General features: G+C 32.5%; 2 protein-coding genes across 2 annotated transcripts in view; one reads left to right on the plus strand and one right to left on the minus strand.

Moving 5' to 3' along the window:
- The window catches only part of LOC113371608 (sodium- and chloride-dependent GABA transporter ine-like), a 432,836-nt gene extending 432,366 nt beyond the window's left edge, over positions 1-470 (minus strand). The window contains exon 1 of the mRNA XM_026612248.1: positions 429-470. The gene's annotated coding sequence lies outside the window, so the exon portion shown is untranslated. The remainder of the gene's footprint in view (positions 1-428) is intronic.
- Positions 471-12,939: 12,469 nt separating this feature from the next.
- Positions 12,940-14,829, plus strand: LOC113371417 (PH domain-containing protein DDB_G0275795-like). Its single transcript, XM_026612046.1, has 2 exons — positions 12,940-13,671; positions 14,563-14,829. Exons 1-2 carry the CDS (start codon positions 12,940-12,942, stop codon positions 14,827-14,829), a joined length of 999 nt encoding a protein of 332 aa, XP_026467831.1.
- The last annotated feature ends 477 nt before the right edge of the window (positions 14,830-15,306 follow it).

Consider the following 15,306-nt stretch of genomic DNA (forward strand, 5'->3'; position numbering starts at 1 on the left):
TAGTTACTTTTTGATCTCTATTGTATACATTGATAGCAGTTATTTCAGACCCGCCCGCTGTCAGGTTTGGCACTTGCTCGTGTCTGATGTTAGACTTGATGAAAATCGCAGTGCCGCCCCATCCGCTTGCGTCCGTCTGTCTGTCGTTCCTGTAAACTTTGTAATTGTTGATATAGGGTCTGTCCGTAGGTTTTAAGTGTGCTTGTTAATCAGTACAATGTTTAGGTCATAATTTGTTATCGTTTGTCTCAATTCGTCTACGTTGTTTTAAAGTCCGTTAGAGTTAATGTGCATTATGCGTAAGTCGCGCGTTTGATTTATGGAGATGCTGTTAAAAAGTTAAGTATTGTTGTGTATTTCTCATTATATGTCATGTACGTGTTTAGTGATTTTGTCAGTTTGTAAAGCTCACTGAAAATTTGTTTTACCTGGGGATCAGCAAACAGCATCCTGATCTCGCCCATAGCAGTTGTTTGTGAAGACCGGATCATTGCTTTGTATGGTGACAATAAGATAGGGAGTTGAGGATACTCAGTTCTGACGTTGGGACCATTGCTGGTAAAGCTTACAGCTGGCGAGAAGCTCCTCGTCAGCGGCACTGGTGTTGGTGCTGGCCTATACGCTTGTCTTCTCCTAAGAGCGTCGCTTTCCTTCTTTTCCTTGTAGTTAATAAGAGCGCTGCATTTGGAGTAATTTGCGGGGTGTTCGCTCTTGCAATTGACACACATCGGTGCCTCATGTGGTAGTTTCTGGCACGCTCCTGGCGCGTGCACTTTGAGGCACTTTATACACCTGTACTTTTAGTAGGTGTACGATGTGTGACCGAAGTTTAAACATTTGTGGCACTGCAGTTCTCTTTTCTGTGTCCTATAGGCCTCCCAGGAGAAGATATTTTCCCCAATATTGGTGATGTGTTTTAGCTCCGACATGTCCTGATTTTTATCCACTACCACTATGTATATGGCCAGCTTATGTTGACCACCGTCTGGTTGTTTTCTTTTTATTTGTAGCACTTGTTTAACTTTGGCTCCTTTCAGCTGCAAGTCTTTGCAGATCTCTTGCAGTCCACTTATTGTGATTTTTTTACATGAGTTTTGCTGCATGAAGTAAGTATAAAAAGGGTAGTGACATTCGCGCAGAATGTTTTTGATGTCTTTATGGTCTGAAATTGAATCTGTGATTTTATGCAAATTCGTTTTCATAAACTGATATCGAAAATTTATTTTTCGTGTACTTTGTACACGAATGTACCGAATAATCTTTAATTTCAGTTCTGCCTTTATGAAATGGGAGGTAATTTTTCCTCGCTCAACTGGGTTTTCTTCAGCGGTGCTGTCTTAGGTGGTACTGTCTGTATGCCTGAGGTGGATGGTTGCGGTTTGACAGTAGCTTTTTCGGGCACTTTGTTCATCTTTGCCCTCTTGCGGCGTGTCACCTTCATATAATCTTTAATCTCCCTGTCCGTGTCCATATCAGTCCGATCAGATAGCGCATTGTATTTATTTTTGAAGGTCTCGTTCGTTAATACTTCCATTTTCTACGTTATCATTATTTTTAATTTTTTCCCAGGCCCCTGCCTGGGAATATCTTTGGATCCTTCAATACACTCTGCACTGATTTTAAGAAAGTTAATCTAAAGACTTAGAAAAATTTAAATTTAGAAAAAAAGTAACTTTCTAATATTGCTTATCCTCTAACCATTACCAACACGAATCCGATGTTTCAAAAGAGGAGTCAGCAGAAGTCACGTCCACCTTTGAAATTTAGAACACCGAACAAGATATATGTTACCTTGTAAGTATTAGATCCGGTGCTTTTAAAAAAGGAAGATTTAAAATCAATTCCGGACTTAAAACTTATTTCACAAAAATCTGATGACACTTCACTGTAAAAAGTATCGTCTTAATGTATCACTTAGCTCGGATCAACTTCCTACTGATGACCGAGCTTTATTATGCATATTGTCTATAAATAATATATCATTTTATAAATATTATTTATTACTTTGGTCTTGACATGGGTATGAATTTGTAATAAAAAATATTCTTTCTGACAAATAGTTAAAAACTTGTTATAATTTTCAAAATTATTTCACATTTCATACTTCAAAAATTAATTCACTCGCATCATAGTGTTTTGTTTATTATAATTTTATCATGTCAAATATGTCAATAAAATTTTCTTTTATGTTTCAACTAAGAAATACCTCTAATTAAATGACCTTATATCTAAATATTATTTATTTTTTAATAAATTAATAATTATTTTAAGTTATCAATGAATAAATTATATAATTGTTAAATTAAAATTTTTAGGTAAATCAGCACAGGAATATTGTGGAAATAAATATTTTTTTACACAAAGATCTGATTTTTGACATTTGCATTTTATTTGAAATTAATTATAACTGTCAAAATATTTTCTTTTCGGTCGAAATTTAATATAATATGATATAATATTTAGTTTTCAATCATGATTTATAATAATTGTGTGATGTTTACCTAAATAAACATCTTAAGCAAACTAAATCTTAATCATGAATCAATTTATTCATACATTTTCCGGAACATTAACAAACGTCATTTTCGCATTTGTTTTAAAATCATAACCGCCCAAATTTATTTAAATTTGATAAATTTTATTATTCTGTATCTAAAATGTGATTTGTAATCACATCACAATCAATCATTGTTCCTGTTTGAATTAGTTAAAAATATTAATTCTTTTGACCTGTCAAAATTTTGTTTATGATTAAAGTTAAATTTAATATGTCGCTTTTTCATTCTGATCTATTATGTTTTGAAGACGAAAACTAATATGATAAGCAAACCAAATAAATATAAATTATAGATTCATTCATCTAATACTTTCCATAGATATTGACAAATGACATTTCACTTTTTTTTTAGTTTACAACTGTCAATTTTTTTTAATTCTATAAACATTATATATTTCTGTTTATATAACTGAAGTGAACTTTGTGATAATTTTCAAAAAAAATGTTTTTGCAATTTTCATAACAATAACAACCCTTAAATATTTACAAAGGTTTTACATACCTTTACCCAAATTGAATCGATTTGAAAAAAAAACAATTTTTTCTTTCTTTCTCTGCAACAAAAATATTTTACTATTTGTTGGAGACTTTGTTACATCGAAAGATATTAAATATTTTCGAGCGCGAATCATTAGTTACTTTCGAATGACAATCTTATTGTTTTTTGATTGAAAAATATTTTATAATTTTGTTTCTGGCGAAAAATGAATATATATAGTCGAAAAAAAATTAGGGGAGGGCTGGGCTTAAAAGTTCGCGGGTAAAAAGATCCACTGCCAATATTTCAAAAACAAGTAAAGTTAGAAATTTTTTAACAACAATATTTGAAAGTAGACAAATTTTCAAGTTGGGTCCAACCCTTTCTTTTATAATCTCTTTGAAAGCTTACATGTGAATGGGGTAAAATGAATTAACCACATCTTTATAATGGCTGTGGTGTCAATAGTAGGAAAATAGTAAATATACTAGTGGGGTGTATGGCATCGTGCCTTAAGGCAAATTGCTAGAACTTCCCGTACCGTAACGAAATGATCGAGGAATATTAAATGTTTTCAAATAGATTATCTATAATATAAAAATGAATAGCAAAATGTGTTGATTAGCGCATAACTCAACAACGCCTGGACCAATTTGACCAATTCTTTTTTTTAAATATTCGTTGAAGTCCCAGGATGGCTCTTACGACAAGAAAAAATCGAATAATTGCCGGGAAAAGCCTAAAAACAGCCCCTTTCTTTTCCACATACAAACGTTTTCTAACTAAAACGTAGAATCAATTTGAGCTTTAATTGTTTTATAATGCGTAAATAAATTAGGTGAATTAGAGAATTTGTAAAGGTAAACTGGTGGACAGGTAAAATGGTAGAGAAGAAAACTAATAGATGGGCGAATTAAAATAGTCTACATTGTAGACAAATAAACAGGTTGACAGGTTAATTGGTAGACATGTGGAACGGAATGACAGGTAAATTTGTAGGCCGGTAAAATGGTAGATTGATAAACGGGTTCATAGGTAAATTAGTAGACAAATTGTTGAATATGTGAATTGTTGAACAGATAGTAGTAACGTAAAACTAAATGTAACAATTACACATCTTTGTTCAACTTTTTAATTTGAACTAAATAAAGGCAAAGCGTGAATGGGTACAGATAGTTATAAATATTGTAACGTTGTGTAATATTTATAAGAATTATATAATCTAAATTGCAAAGTTGAAATTATTTGTTTAAAGTATATCAGAACCTTAGTCAGAATTGAAAATAATATCTGAATTATTTGGATATACAAAAAAAAATTTTTTTTGAAAAAAAAATTAAAAAAAAAATTTGAAACAAAATTTTTTTTTCCTAAATCAATTATTTTGTTAAAACAAGCAGAAAGTTCTTCGAATCATTCAAATCAATCGTTTCGTTCTCTCAAAAACTGCACTTTTTTGCACATTTAGCTCTGTACCTCCAAAACCGCTGGACCTGCCTTTGCCAAAAACTAATCACCCCTTCCCCCAATCATTACCAATTGAATGTTTTTTAGATCATTCAAATCGGATGCTCCGTTCTCTCAAAAACTCAATTTCTATTTTCTGCACTCTTTGCTCCGTATCTCCGAAACGGTTGGACCCGCCTTTTCCGAAAACTAATCAGCACATCTTCCAATCAATAGAAATCAAATGTTTTTTGAACTATTCAAATCGGTTGATCCGTGCACCCGAAAACGTGGACGAAAAATTGTATTCATACATACACAAACACATCAATTTCTTCTGAGGTATGCAAAAATGTTGAGAAACCTTCAAAACGTCGAGAAATGTAAAAATTTTCAATTTCGATTTTTTGACGATTACAATAACTTATCCTACGGGTAGATAAAATTTAAATTAATTTAGAATAAGGCATTTTTTCACAAGAGATTGTGCAAAAGGTGAGATATTATTTCAAAGCCGCGTAGAAACTTCATATTTTTATTAACTTCGCGAAGGAGAAGTTTATGTTTCCATAAAAAAATCCGATTCGCTAAGTTGATGTTTTCTCGACGTTTCAAGCCATTCTGAATCGAATGAGACCAAATTTGGAAAAAGTATGTGTGTGTGTGTGTATGTGTATGTGAACAGATTTTTGCCGTAAATCGACGTTTTCTCAAAAACGGATGGCCCGATTTCAAAAACTTAAAAGCTATTCGATGTATCTCGATGAGGACTATCGTTTGTCAGTTTTGCGCTACGATCGACCGTTTGTTTGTAAATCGCAAAAAAGTGGAAAATTTTTCGTTGAATCGATTATGAAAATTTAAAAACCGTTCGAGAAATATTGGTTGGGAATCATGCTGATTAGTTTTTGGTAGAGATCGGCCGGGCCGTTTTCTTGTAATTAAGTGTCAAAAAAAATTTACGACGATTTTCATTATTATTTTATTGACGAAAGATACCATAGTCTTCTAGATCAGGCATCGGCAACCTACGGCACGCGTGCCAGTCTTGGCACGCGATGGAGTTCTGAATGGCACTCTATAAAATAATCAGGAAAATCGCAAATATTGAGAGATTTTTAAATAAGAGAAAATGTTTAATTATAATTATTTTTCTAACGTAGCTCGCTAATGTAATTCAACCTACGTTGAAGTACTTAAAGATGAATTTTCCAAAAGATGCAAAGACTTTGAAGCTTATGTGCCTATATTTTGAAGGAATTACAAATAAATCTCGAAGATGACTCTATGAAAAAATCGACAGCCATATTAAATTGTTGAATGACATTGCCGGAAAAGATTTAATTGTTTAAAGAAAATTGTATGCGCTCTCCTTTCAGCTTTTGGTTCCACATATCTCTGTTAACAAATTTTCTCTCACATGAAACATATTTTGAGTTCACAAAGAAATCGTTTAACAACTAAACATTCAGTATCTTGTGTGAAATTAAAAGTTACAAATTATACCCCAGATATTGAAATGTTAAGGAAAAATGTGCCGGCACAAGGTTCGCATTAAAGTTGTTTAGTTTAAATTCAGTGGCGGATTAAGCTTTCTGCCGCCCTAGGCCCTATCTAATCAGGCGCCCTTTTTAATAGACAATTATTTACTTTTTTAATTAAACTATAATTTTATTCTAAATTACTTAAATACAACTTTTAACTTTGCGTAAAGTACTCCTAAGTTATAGTAATGGCAAAAGAGCGAAAATGAAATTTTTTGCATATTTTTACGTTTCAGACATTTCTAAACATTTTGGCATACCTTAAAAAAATTGATGTGTGTGTATGTATGTATGTTTCATTCTCATAGATAAAAAAGTTCTGGTTAGTTTTTCGCTAAGACAGGTTTAGCCGTTTGGAAAATACAGAACAAAAGTGCAAAAATTGCAATTCATTTTTTGAAAGAACCGAGAGGCTTGTTTCTAATGGAATATTTTTTTAATCATTCATGGCGATTGATCCTTGCAAAGGACATTTAAACTATCTAAGAAGTAAACTTTGAAAATTAAAAATCTTGGCACGGAATGATTCAAAATAATAAAGACAAAATTTGTAATAATTAATAATTTTTTTATAAAAATATCTAATAATTTGATGTCAATGATCATTTTTTATCACCAAATGACACCTTTTTGGATCACCAAAAACGCTGACCACGCTCTCGCAAAATTTTCGATAGTTCTTATTTCGTCATATGAGTAAAAAGTGTCTTGAATTATTCAAATCGGACGCTTTGTTTTTGAAAAATTGAATTAGCATTTTTTTAACTCTTTGCTCCCTATTCCGAAACTGTCTTTGCAAAAAACTAATCAGCACGTCTTCCCGAATGCCAATTGGCAAAAAATTGTAACCGCATAAACACATGCATACATCCATTTTTTCTAAGGCATGTTAAAATGTTCAGGAGAACTTGAAGCGTAGAGATATATGAACAATTTTATTTACGAATTTTTAGGATTATTATAACTTAGCCTTCCTGAAGTTGATAATATGATACATCAAGAAAATATCAATGCGGCACCCACGAGTAATAAATTTGATTACAAAACGCTCTTCTTCTATTTCATCGAAAATGATTTCTAAATTTACAAAAAAAAATCAGGATCTATTCTTAAAATGAATTGTCGTGTCATTTCATCGAGTTTAAAATTTTTACATTTTAAAAAATTTGCCGCCCCCTAAATTATGCCGCCCTATGCCCGGGTCTCACGGGCCTTTGGGGTAATCGGGCACTGTTTATATTAGAAATTCATGTTATTTGTTAATAAATATGTTTAAAAGATAAATTTGGTTATAATTCTTCTCCCCTAGAACCTAACTATATATTTCAAAATTAAGGCGGCATTCTAAAACATATTGGTAGAGTGGCTTGGCACACAACAGTTAAATGCTTGCCGACCCCTGTTCTAGATCATACTAAAATATTACAGCTCTACGACAACTCGTTTAACTTTGAAAATTAGTCAAAAATTGGTTTTGTTTTTTTGGCATTTGTCAATCGAAGTTTTCTCAAAATCGCCTGAACCGATTTCAGAAATTTAAAAGCCATTTGATGTATCTCGATGAGGAATATCGTTTGTCAGTTTTGTGCAACGATCTGCCAAGCCGTTTCTTTGTTATTTGAAAAAAAGTGTTAAACTTTTCGTCCACATTTAAGCTCATACTACCAAATCGATTTTGAAAAATCAAGGACTGTTCAAAAGATATTAGTTGGGAATGATACTGATTAGTTTTAGGTGAAAATCTACCGAGCCGTTTTCTTGTAATTAACTGTTGAATAAAAAATTTAAGTCGATTTTTATGGAACTTTTTCTGGCAATATATATCATGGCCTTATAGAACTTACTGAAATATTACGGTCCTATAACATGTAGTTTAGTTTTAAAAATTTATCAAAGTTTGAGAAAATAAGTAGTTTTTTTGGCGTGTGTTAAATATAAAATTGGACGATTTACTTGCTACAACGATAGAGTACTTAATCTTAATGAACATACTAAACCATTAAAGTCCTACGGAAACTAGTTCAATTATAAAAATTGTTGATTTTTGAAAATTTGCTCTTAGAAAATATTCCGAGTTAACGTGTTTGTTCGTTTTCATACTTTAATCACTCATAAATTAATTTATTTTTTATTGATTAGTCAATTATTTACACACATCAGGAAGTTCATGAAACTTGCCTCAAGGCAAAATACCAATACCAACTAGTTTGAAATGTTTTGTAGAAGCGTAATTTAATTGAAACAATGGACGGCGGTTTCTACGTCAAATGTCAAACACTCATATAAATTATTGTGATGAATATTATATTGATATTTATATGAATAAAATATTTTAAAAATTAGTTTAAAGCTCGCATTATATCAAACGTGTAAATACATCCAGCATTAGAACAAGTCTAGCAATAAAATGATAATAAAATCGGCTTAAAGATCGCGGATATGTACGTTATTTTATAATTTAAATTGTAACACAGTAATCTACGTTATTTAATTGTTTTACCATAGATTCAACTGATTTTTTTATAAGTTTTATAAAAGATTACGTATGGTTATATAAAACGGACCAACTGACCTTTTACCCTGGCAAAGGTGTATAAAATAAGATAATCCTAATTAAAAAAATGTATTAAGTTGAAAAAGGAATTTTAAATAAGATAAATTTAATTATTACTTTTCCAACTCTGCTTAAAAATAATTAGACTTGATCTTTGTAAAATAGTTCTAATGAAATTGGAATTTAGCTGTGGTTTAATAACGTAGCTAAAATTCCTCATAATTGAAATTGAGACTTTGGGTGTGTTTGCCCCCTACGAAGCGAAGGGCAAAGATAAAATTTTTAGAAAAGATATGGCAAATACATATATTTTTATATTTAGGCACTTAATAACTCGAAAAATTTCTGAACATATTTCCATAGTTGGTTGGTTATATGTGTTACGTGCTGTTAAAATGTGATGTATGTTGTTTGGTTTGTACAGCATAATTACTGCAGATCTGCTTATAAGCCTATATTATATATTAAATATTAAGCCGAATGGGATATTTAACTCAAAGATGCATCTAGTCTCAACAATTGCAGCATCTAGAGCAATACATTCTTTCAGCCATTCTTCAAGTGCGAATAGATGTTCTTGTGAGTTTAAAGATGCGATTACTGGATCTTGATGTGTTGCCATGATCATTGTATCATCCTCGAATGTACCCGTAATTGTGTTGTTATGTGTTGGTAAGTCGTGTGTAAATATTGTGTATAAAATTGATCCTATTACACTACCCTGTGGTACTCCCGAATTTATTGGAAGAAAATCTGATACTGCATTTCTTACTCTTGTCCTGAAGTATCTACCAGTCAAGAATGACTTCAGTATTTTTTATAATTGATTTGGTAAGCATTTTTTAATTTTGGCTATCAACCCATCATGCCACACTCTATCGAATGCTTGTTTTACGTCGATGAATACCGCAGAGCAATACTCACTGTCTTCAAAAGCTTTGTGAATGATTGAAGTTATCCTATGAGCCTGTTGTATAGTGGAGTGAGATTGTCTAAAACCAAATTGATGATCTGGTATCGCGGTAAGATTTTCTTGGATTTGTACTAGTAATATTTTTTCCAATAGTTTAGATATAACCGGTTGAAGACTAATTGGTCTGTATGAATTAGCCATATGACTAGGTTTACCTTGTTTTTGTAACATTATTACTTCAGAGTTCTTTAGGTCCTTTGGCCAATATCCCAAACGTCGTACTTCATTGAATATATAAGTCAGCATTATTAGACCTTTTCTTGGCAGTTCTTTCAAAATTTTAGCATCCAATTGATCAATTCCTGGACATTTCTTGTTATTTACGAGTGAAATTTGTCTCTTAATTTCTTTTGGTGTAACCTGTTTAATGTTTTCAGTAGTGCCTTTTATCTCATTAACTTCATCAGATACTCGCGGTTCTTGACTATTTTCATTTGGAGTAAATACGTTTCTTAGATAGTCCGCAAACATATTCGCCTTTTCTTGATCACTCCTAGCCCATGGTCTTTCCGAATCTAATCTTATTGCCGAATTAGTTGTTATAGGTCTTCTAGTTTTTTTAATTGGTGTCCAAATTGTGTTATCATGCTTGTTAAGATTAGTAATATAGTTCATTATGCCAATTTCTTTCCACTGTTTTAATTTATGTTTAAGTTTTCTTGCCAAATTATTGTATATTGTTTTGTCGTGCTGGTTATGACTTCTTTGCCAGACATTTCTTGCCTTTCGTTTATTCTTTATAAGCTGCCTAATTTCCATTGGTACGTTGATTTCCAGTTTATGTTGCGCTAGTTCTGGTGTAACAATCCTAGCAGCTTGTTGAAGAGTACTTATAAACTGTTCAGTTATTTCGTCGAGATCGTTTTCATTTTTAATTCCTACTTTAAGGTTGATTTTTGAATCAATTACATTTCTGAAACACTCCCAATTCGTTTTGTGGTTGTACAGTTTGCGTTGTACCTTCCGTTTTATTACATTAGTACTTAGGGTCAGAATTATGGGCGTGTGATCCAAAGATAAATCCGAAGATAAGTCTTCATTATTTTCTATATCAATATAATTACTTGAAATATTTTTTGTTATAAAAAAATCTAGCAGATCCGGTATCTTCTGTGTGTCTGTTGGCCAGTAGGTGGGACTCCCAGTTGTTATTATGGTATAGTTTTTCTCATATATTAACTCTGCTAGTTGTTTACCTTTTGGAGTCGTAAGTCTTGAGCCCCATATTATATTTTTAGAGTTGACGTCACCACCAACTATAAATTTATTTCCTAATGTTTCAAAATATTCTTCATAATCGTTTTTCTTTAGATTATATCGTGAAGGGCAATAGATGGCTGAAACAATCATATTGTGTTCGAAACTTTTCATGTTAACTGATGTTGCCTGTATATGGTTTTGTTGATATTTCGCTAACTCATAGTGTTCTATTGATGACTATATTAGAATACCAGCCCCAGCGTGTGCTGTGTTGTCAAGATGATTAGTACCATAAAAGTTGTAGAATGGAATCTTTATGTATGAAGACTCTGTGAGATGAGTTTCGCTTATTAATAAGATGTCAATCATTTGTATTTGAAGAAACGTAGTTAATTCATTTATATGATTTAGAATGCCATTTGCATTCCATTCAGCAATCCGCAGTGAGTTAGCCATTATTTCTTAGCCAAAATAGTGAGCATCTGCATGATCATATTATTTTGTTCCATGAGTTGTTTAAACATATCTCTAAAACTGTTCAAGAAATCCTGTAGTACCGTACTTGTTTCGGGCCCGCTGGTTGCGTTTCTTTGTTGATTTCGGATGACTTCCGAGTAGCTCATGTGATTTGTGTTTCTGATGTTAATATTTTGACGACTTGTGTTTGGATCATGAATATCTCTCGTATCATGTGATTTTTTTATTGTATATGTTTTCTTGTAAGCAGTGGAGTACGCGGCCTTGTATTCTTCGCAACATCTGTAATTTGAGGGGTGATCTTTACCACAAAGTGCGCACGTAGCAGGCGTACTTTTTGGTTTTACGCAAATTTTTGAGTTATGATTTTCTCCACATTTGACACAAGCAAATGGTCGATTGCAATAAGTTTTGCAGTGACCATAATTTTGGCATCTTGTGCACTGTATTAATCCTTTTCTCTTTTTGGGCGCTTCAATTACTACAATATGGTTCAATAACTTTGTGATATTGTAAATTTCCTTATTATTATCAGAAGGTTCCAAATCAACAAAAAACATGTTGAGTGGCTTTTTGGTTATATACGATCTCATATTTATTATATTTTTGACCTTGTGATTTTTATTCTCTAGTTCCGTTTTTATTTCGTTGATATCGTATGTATGATGGATATTTTTGAGTACCACGCTGTATGCTCTTTCATTTTTAAGTTGATAAGTATGATAAACAGTACCTTTTGTTTTGAAAAAGTTTATAAGCAGCTTGTATTGCTCGGGCTGTTGAACATTTATTTTCACTGTATCGTCCGATATTGATTTTGTATAATATTGTTCTCTGTTTATTACACTATTAATATCAGATACCATATCAGAAAAATTATTTACGTTATATAGAAATATAGGAGGTGGCCTTGTAGTTTTCTCGGTGTTATCAGTTTGTGTTTTTGTTGTTTCGGACGGATGACCTTTGTTTGTTTTTAATGCATCGAACCTGTTTCGAGTCGGCGTTATGTTTACATTTTCGACATATTTATTAGCCGATGTGCGTCTGCGTTTTCTGCCCGGTTCTATTGTTTGTCAAGAAGTTGACGGAACTATTTCGTTCATAATCGTATCGTCTGATTGATTTTTTTCATTAATTGAACTATTAGTTTTCTGATTGATGATTACTTGTTTACTGCCTTGTTCTATTGTTTGCCAAGAAGTTAACGGAACTATTTTGTCCATAATCGTATCTTCTGATTGATTTTTTCCATTAATTGAACTATTAGTTTTCTGATTGATGATTACTTGTTTAATATATTCATTGTCCATCGTCGACGTATCATGAAGAATGTTGATAGTCTCAACTAACGGAGGGATAGAATAAGTTATATTTTCTTGATTTTGCATATTTGTAATAAAATTATTCACTTATTTACAATTAAATGCCCCCCCCCTAAAAGGGGCATTTGTTGTACGAAACACTGTATCACTACACTAGATATTTGATGATTAACATTCACACTTGTTGTTTACGTTGCCGAATATTATTAATTAAATTAAATAGTTTTATTAATATAAATAATATAACGCAACATCAAAAAAATGGAAAAAATCTATATTACCGTTAGTAAAAACACAAAATGTCTTGAACGACACTTCAATGACAGATAGTGCGTTTATACAACATCGTATACAACAACAACAACAACAGCAATAGCAAATTATTATGTCAAATGCTCACGATCAAAATACGTATTTACAACAACAGCAAATTAACAAGGTAAATAACCACGAACAAAGTGCGTATATACAACAACTACAACAGCAACAACAGCTACAGCAGCAACAACAGCTGCAACAGATGCAACAACAACAGCAGCTACAACAACAAAAACAGCTACAACAACAACAACAGCTACAACAACAACAACAGCAAATTAATAAGCCAATAGTTCATGAAGAAAGAATAAATACTGTCGTTAGCGACATGGAACTTGACAGCCAGACTCCATCGGCTTCGTGGCAATACGTCAAAAGAAATAAAAGAAGGCGTAACTCAACCGAAGGTAATTTAAACAATGAAATAGTAACATCGAACAGATTTAGCTTACTAGCTTCAACATCGAATACACAGAACGAAAACACTACAAAGGTCCAAAGGACACCACCCGTATTTGTATATAACGTAGATAAATTCGCGGATATGATTAGTGACTTAAATGAAATACTCAACACAAACGAATACGTTACTAAATCCTTGCCAAATGATATAGTCAAGATTAATGTAACAGCACCGGAACAGTATAGAAAACTCGTTTCTTTACTCAAATCAAAAAATGCTAACTTTCACACATACCAGCTAAACGAAGAAAGGGCATTAAGGGTTGTGCTGAAAAACATACATCATACGTACGATACGAATGAAATCAAACAAGAAATTGAGAAACAAAATCATAAGGTGAGAAATATTATCAATGCCAAGCAATACAAAACAAAGCGCCCGCTTAATATGTTTTTTATTGACCTTGAGCCGGCTAGCAACAACAGCAAAATATACAATTTAACCAAACTACTCAATCATATAGTAGTGGTAGAGCCTTTAAGAAAAAGAAAGGAAATTATACAGTGTACAAGATGTCAATTATTTGGCCATTCAAAATCTTATTGAAACAGACTCTTCGCATGTGTAAAATGCAGTGGACCTCATATTTCCACTGCGTGTAAAAAATCTAAACATACGCTGGCTATCTGCGTGCATTGTGGTGACAACCATCCTGCAAATTACAGAGGATGTTTAAAATATAAGTCCATGTTCAAAGATAGTAAAAGAAATGTTTCCAACGCCAATCCAGCACCAGCCGCATGACTAATTCGGCTGCACAACACTCACTACGAGCTAATATTTCGGAGCATCGAAGCTATTCTGAAACCCTTAGAGCACAGCAAAACAACGGATGCAATACGCAACAGTCAAATACCTTACAAGAAATACTCAACAGCTTTAAAGACATGTTCAAACAGCTAGTTGAACAAACTACAATGATTTTAAATATGCTAACATTACTAGCCAAAAAATAATGGCGAACTTTTTACGTATCGCTGAGTGGAATGCAAATGGCATTCTCAGCCATCGTAATGAAGTCGAAGCATTTTTACAAATACACATGATTGATGTTTTACTGATAAGTGAAACACACTTAACAGATACAACTACTTTTAAAATACCTTACTATACCTTCTACTATACTAATCATCCCGATAAATCTGCGCATGCTGGAACAGGAATTTTGATAAAGACAACAATAAAACATTATGAATTGCCTAAATTTGAAAAAAAAATTATCTACAGGCTACACTGATAAAAATCCATACTTGCGGATATGACCTGGTTATCTCGGCTGTTTATTGCCCGCCTAAGTACAACATTAAAAAACCAGAATTTAAAGAATTCTTTGACATTTTGGGATCAAAATTCATAGCTGGTGGGGACCTTAACTCCAAAAATACGCTATGGGAATCCAGACTTCTGAATCCCAAAGGCAAACAATTAGCTGAATTAATACAAGAAAAAAAAATTTCTTTTTATCAACAGGCCGACATACTGGCCCACAGATGATCGCAAAGTCCCTGACTTGCTTGACTTCTTCATAACCTATGGCATTTCCTCATTGCATATGGATATTGAAGATTGCATGGATCTGTCCTCGGATCATACGCCTATAATTGCGACAATAAGCACTTATGTAATAAAGAGGAAACAAAAGAGCGCTTTATATAATTATAAAACAGACTGGAACGCATTCAGAAATGAAATGGATAACAAAATTAACTTGAAAATAAGAATTATAAGTGAAGAAGAAATAGACAATGCAAAAAATGTATTTGTACAAGCAACGAAGGAAGCTCTAAGGAATGCAACACCCACACTTTATAAACAAGATGTCGAATTCAATTTACCGCTGGAAATTAAAAAACTAATTAAAGAAAAAAGAAGAGCTAGAAAAATCTGGCAGAGAAGCCGTGCACCAAGCGATAAAACATCATACAACAAATTATGCAGTTCACTATAAAATAGGTTGAAAGAACTTAAAGA

This window comes from Ctenocephalides felis, unplaced genomic scaffold, assembly GCF_003426905.1.
Source record: "Ctenocephalides felis isolate EL2017-DRISC unplaced genomic scaffold, ASM342690v1 CF-g0.4_SCAFFOLD_01492, whole genome shotgun sequence".
NCBI lineage: Eukaryota > Metazoa > Arthropoda > Insecta > Siphonaptera > Pulicidae > Ctenocephalides > Ctenocephalides felis.

Bases quoted from the DNA above. Each gene is read 5' to 3' on its own strand.
- LOC113371417 (XM_026612046.1), top strand. From the start codon at position 12,940: ATGTCAAATGCTCACGATCAAAATACGTATTTACAACAACAGCAAATT. The intron at 13,672-14,562 runs GTGAGAAATATT...AATTATCTACAG, and splicing joins TTGAGAAACAAAATCATAAG to GCTACACTGATAAAAATCCA.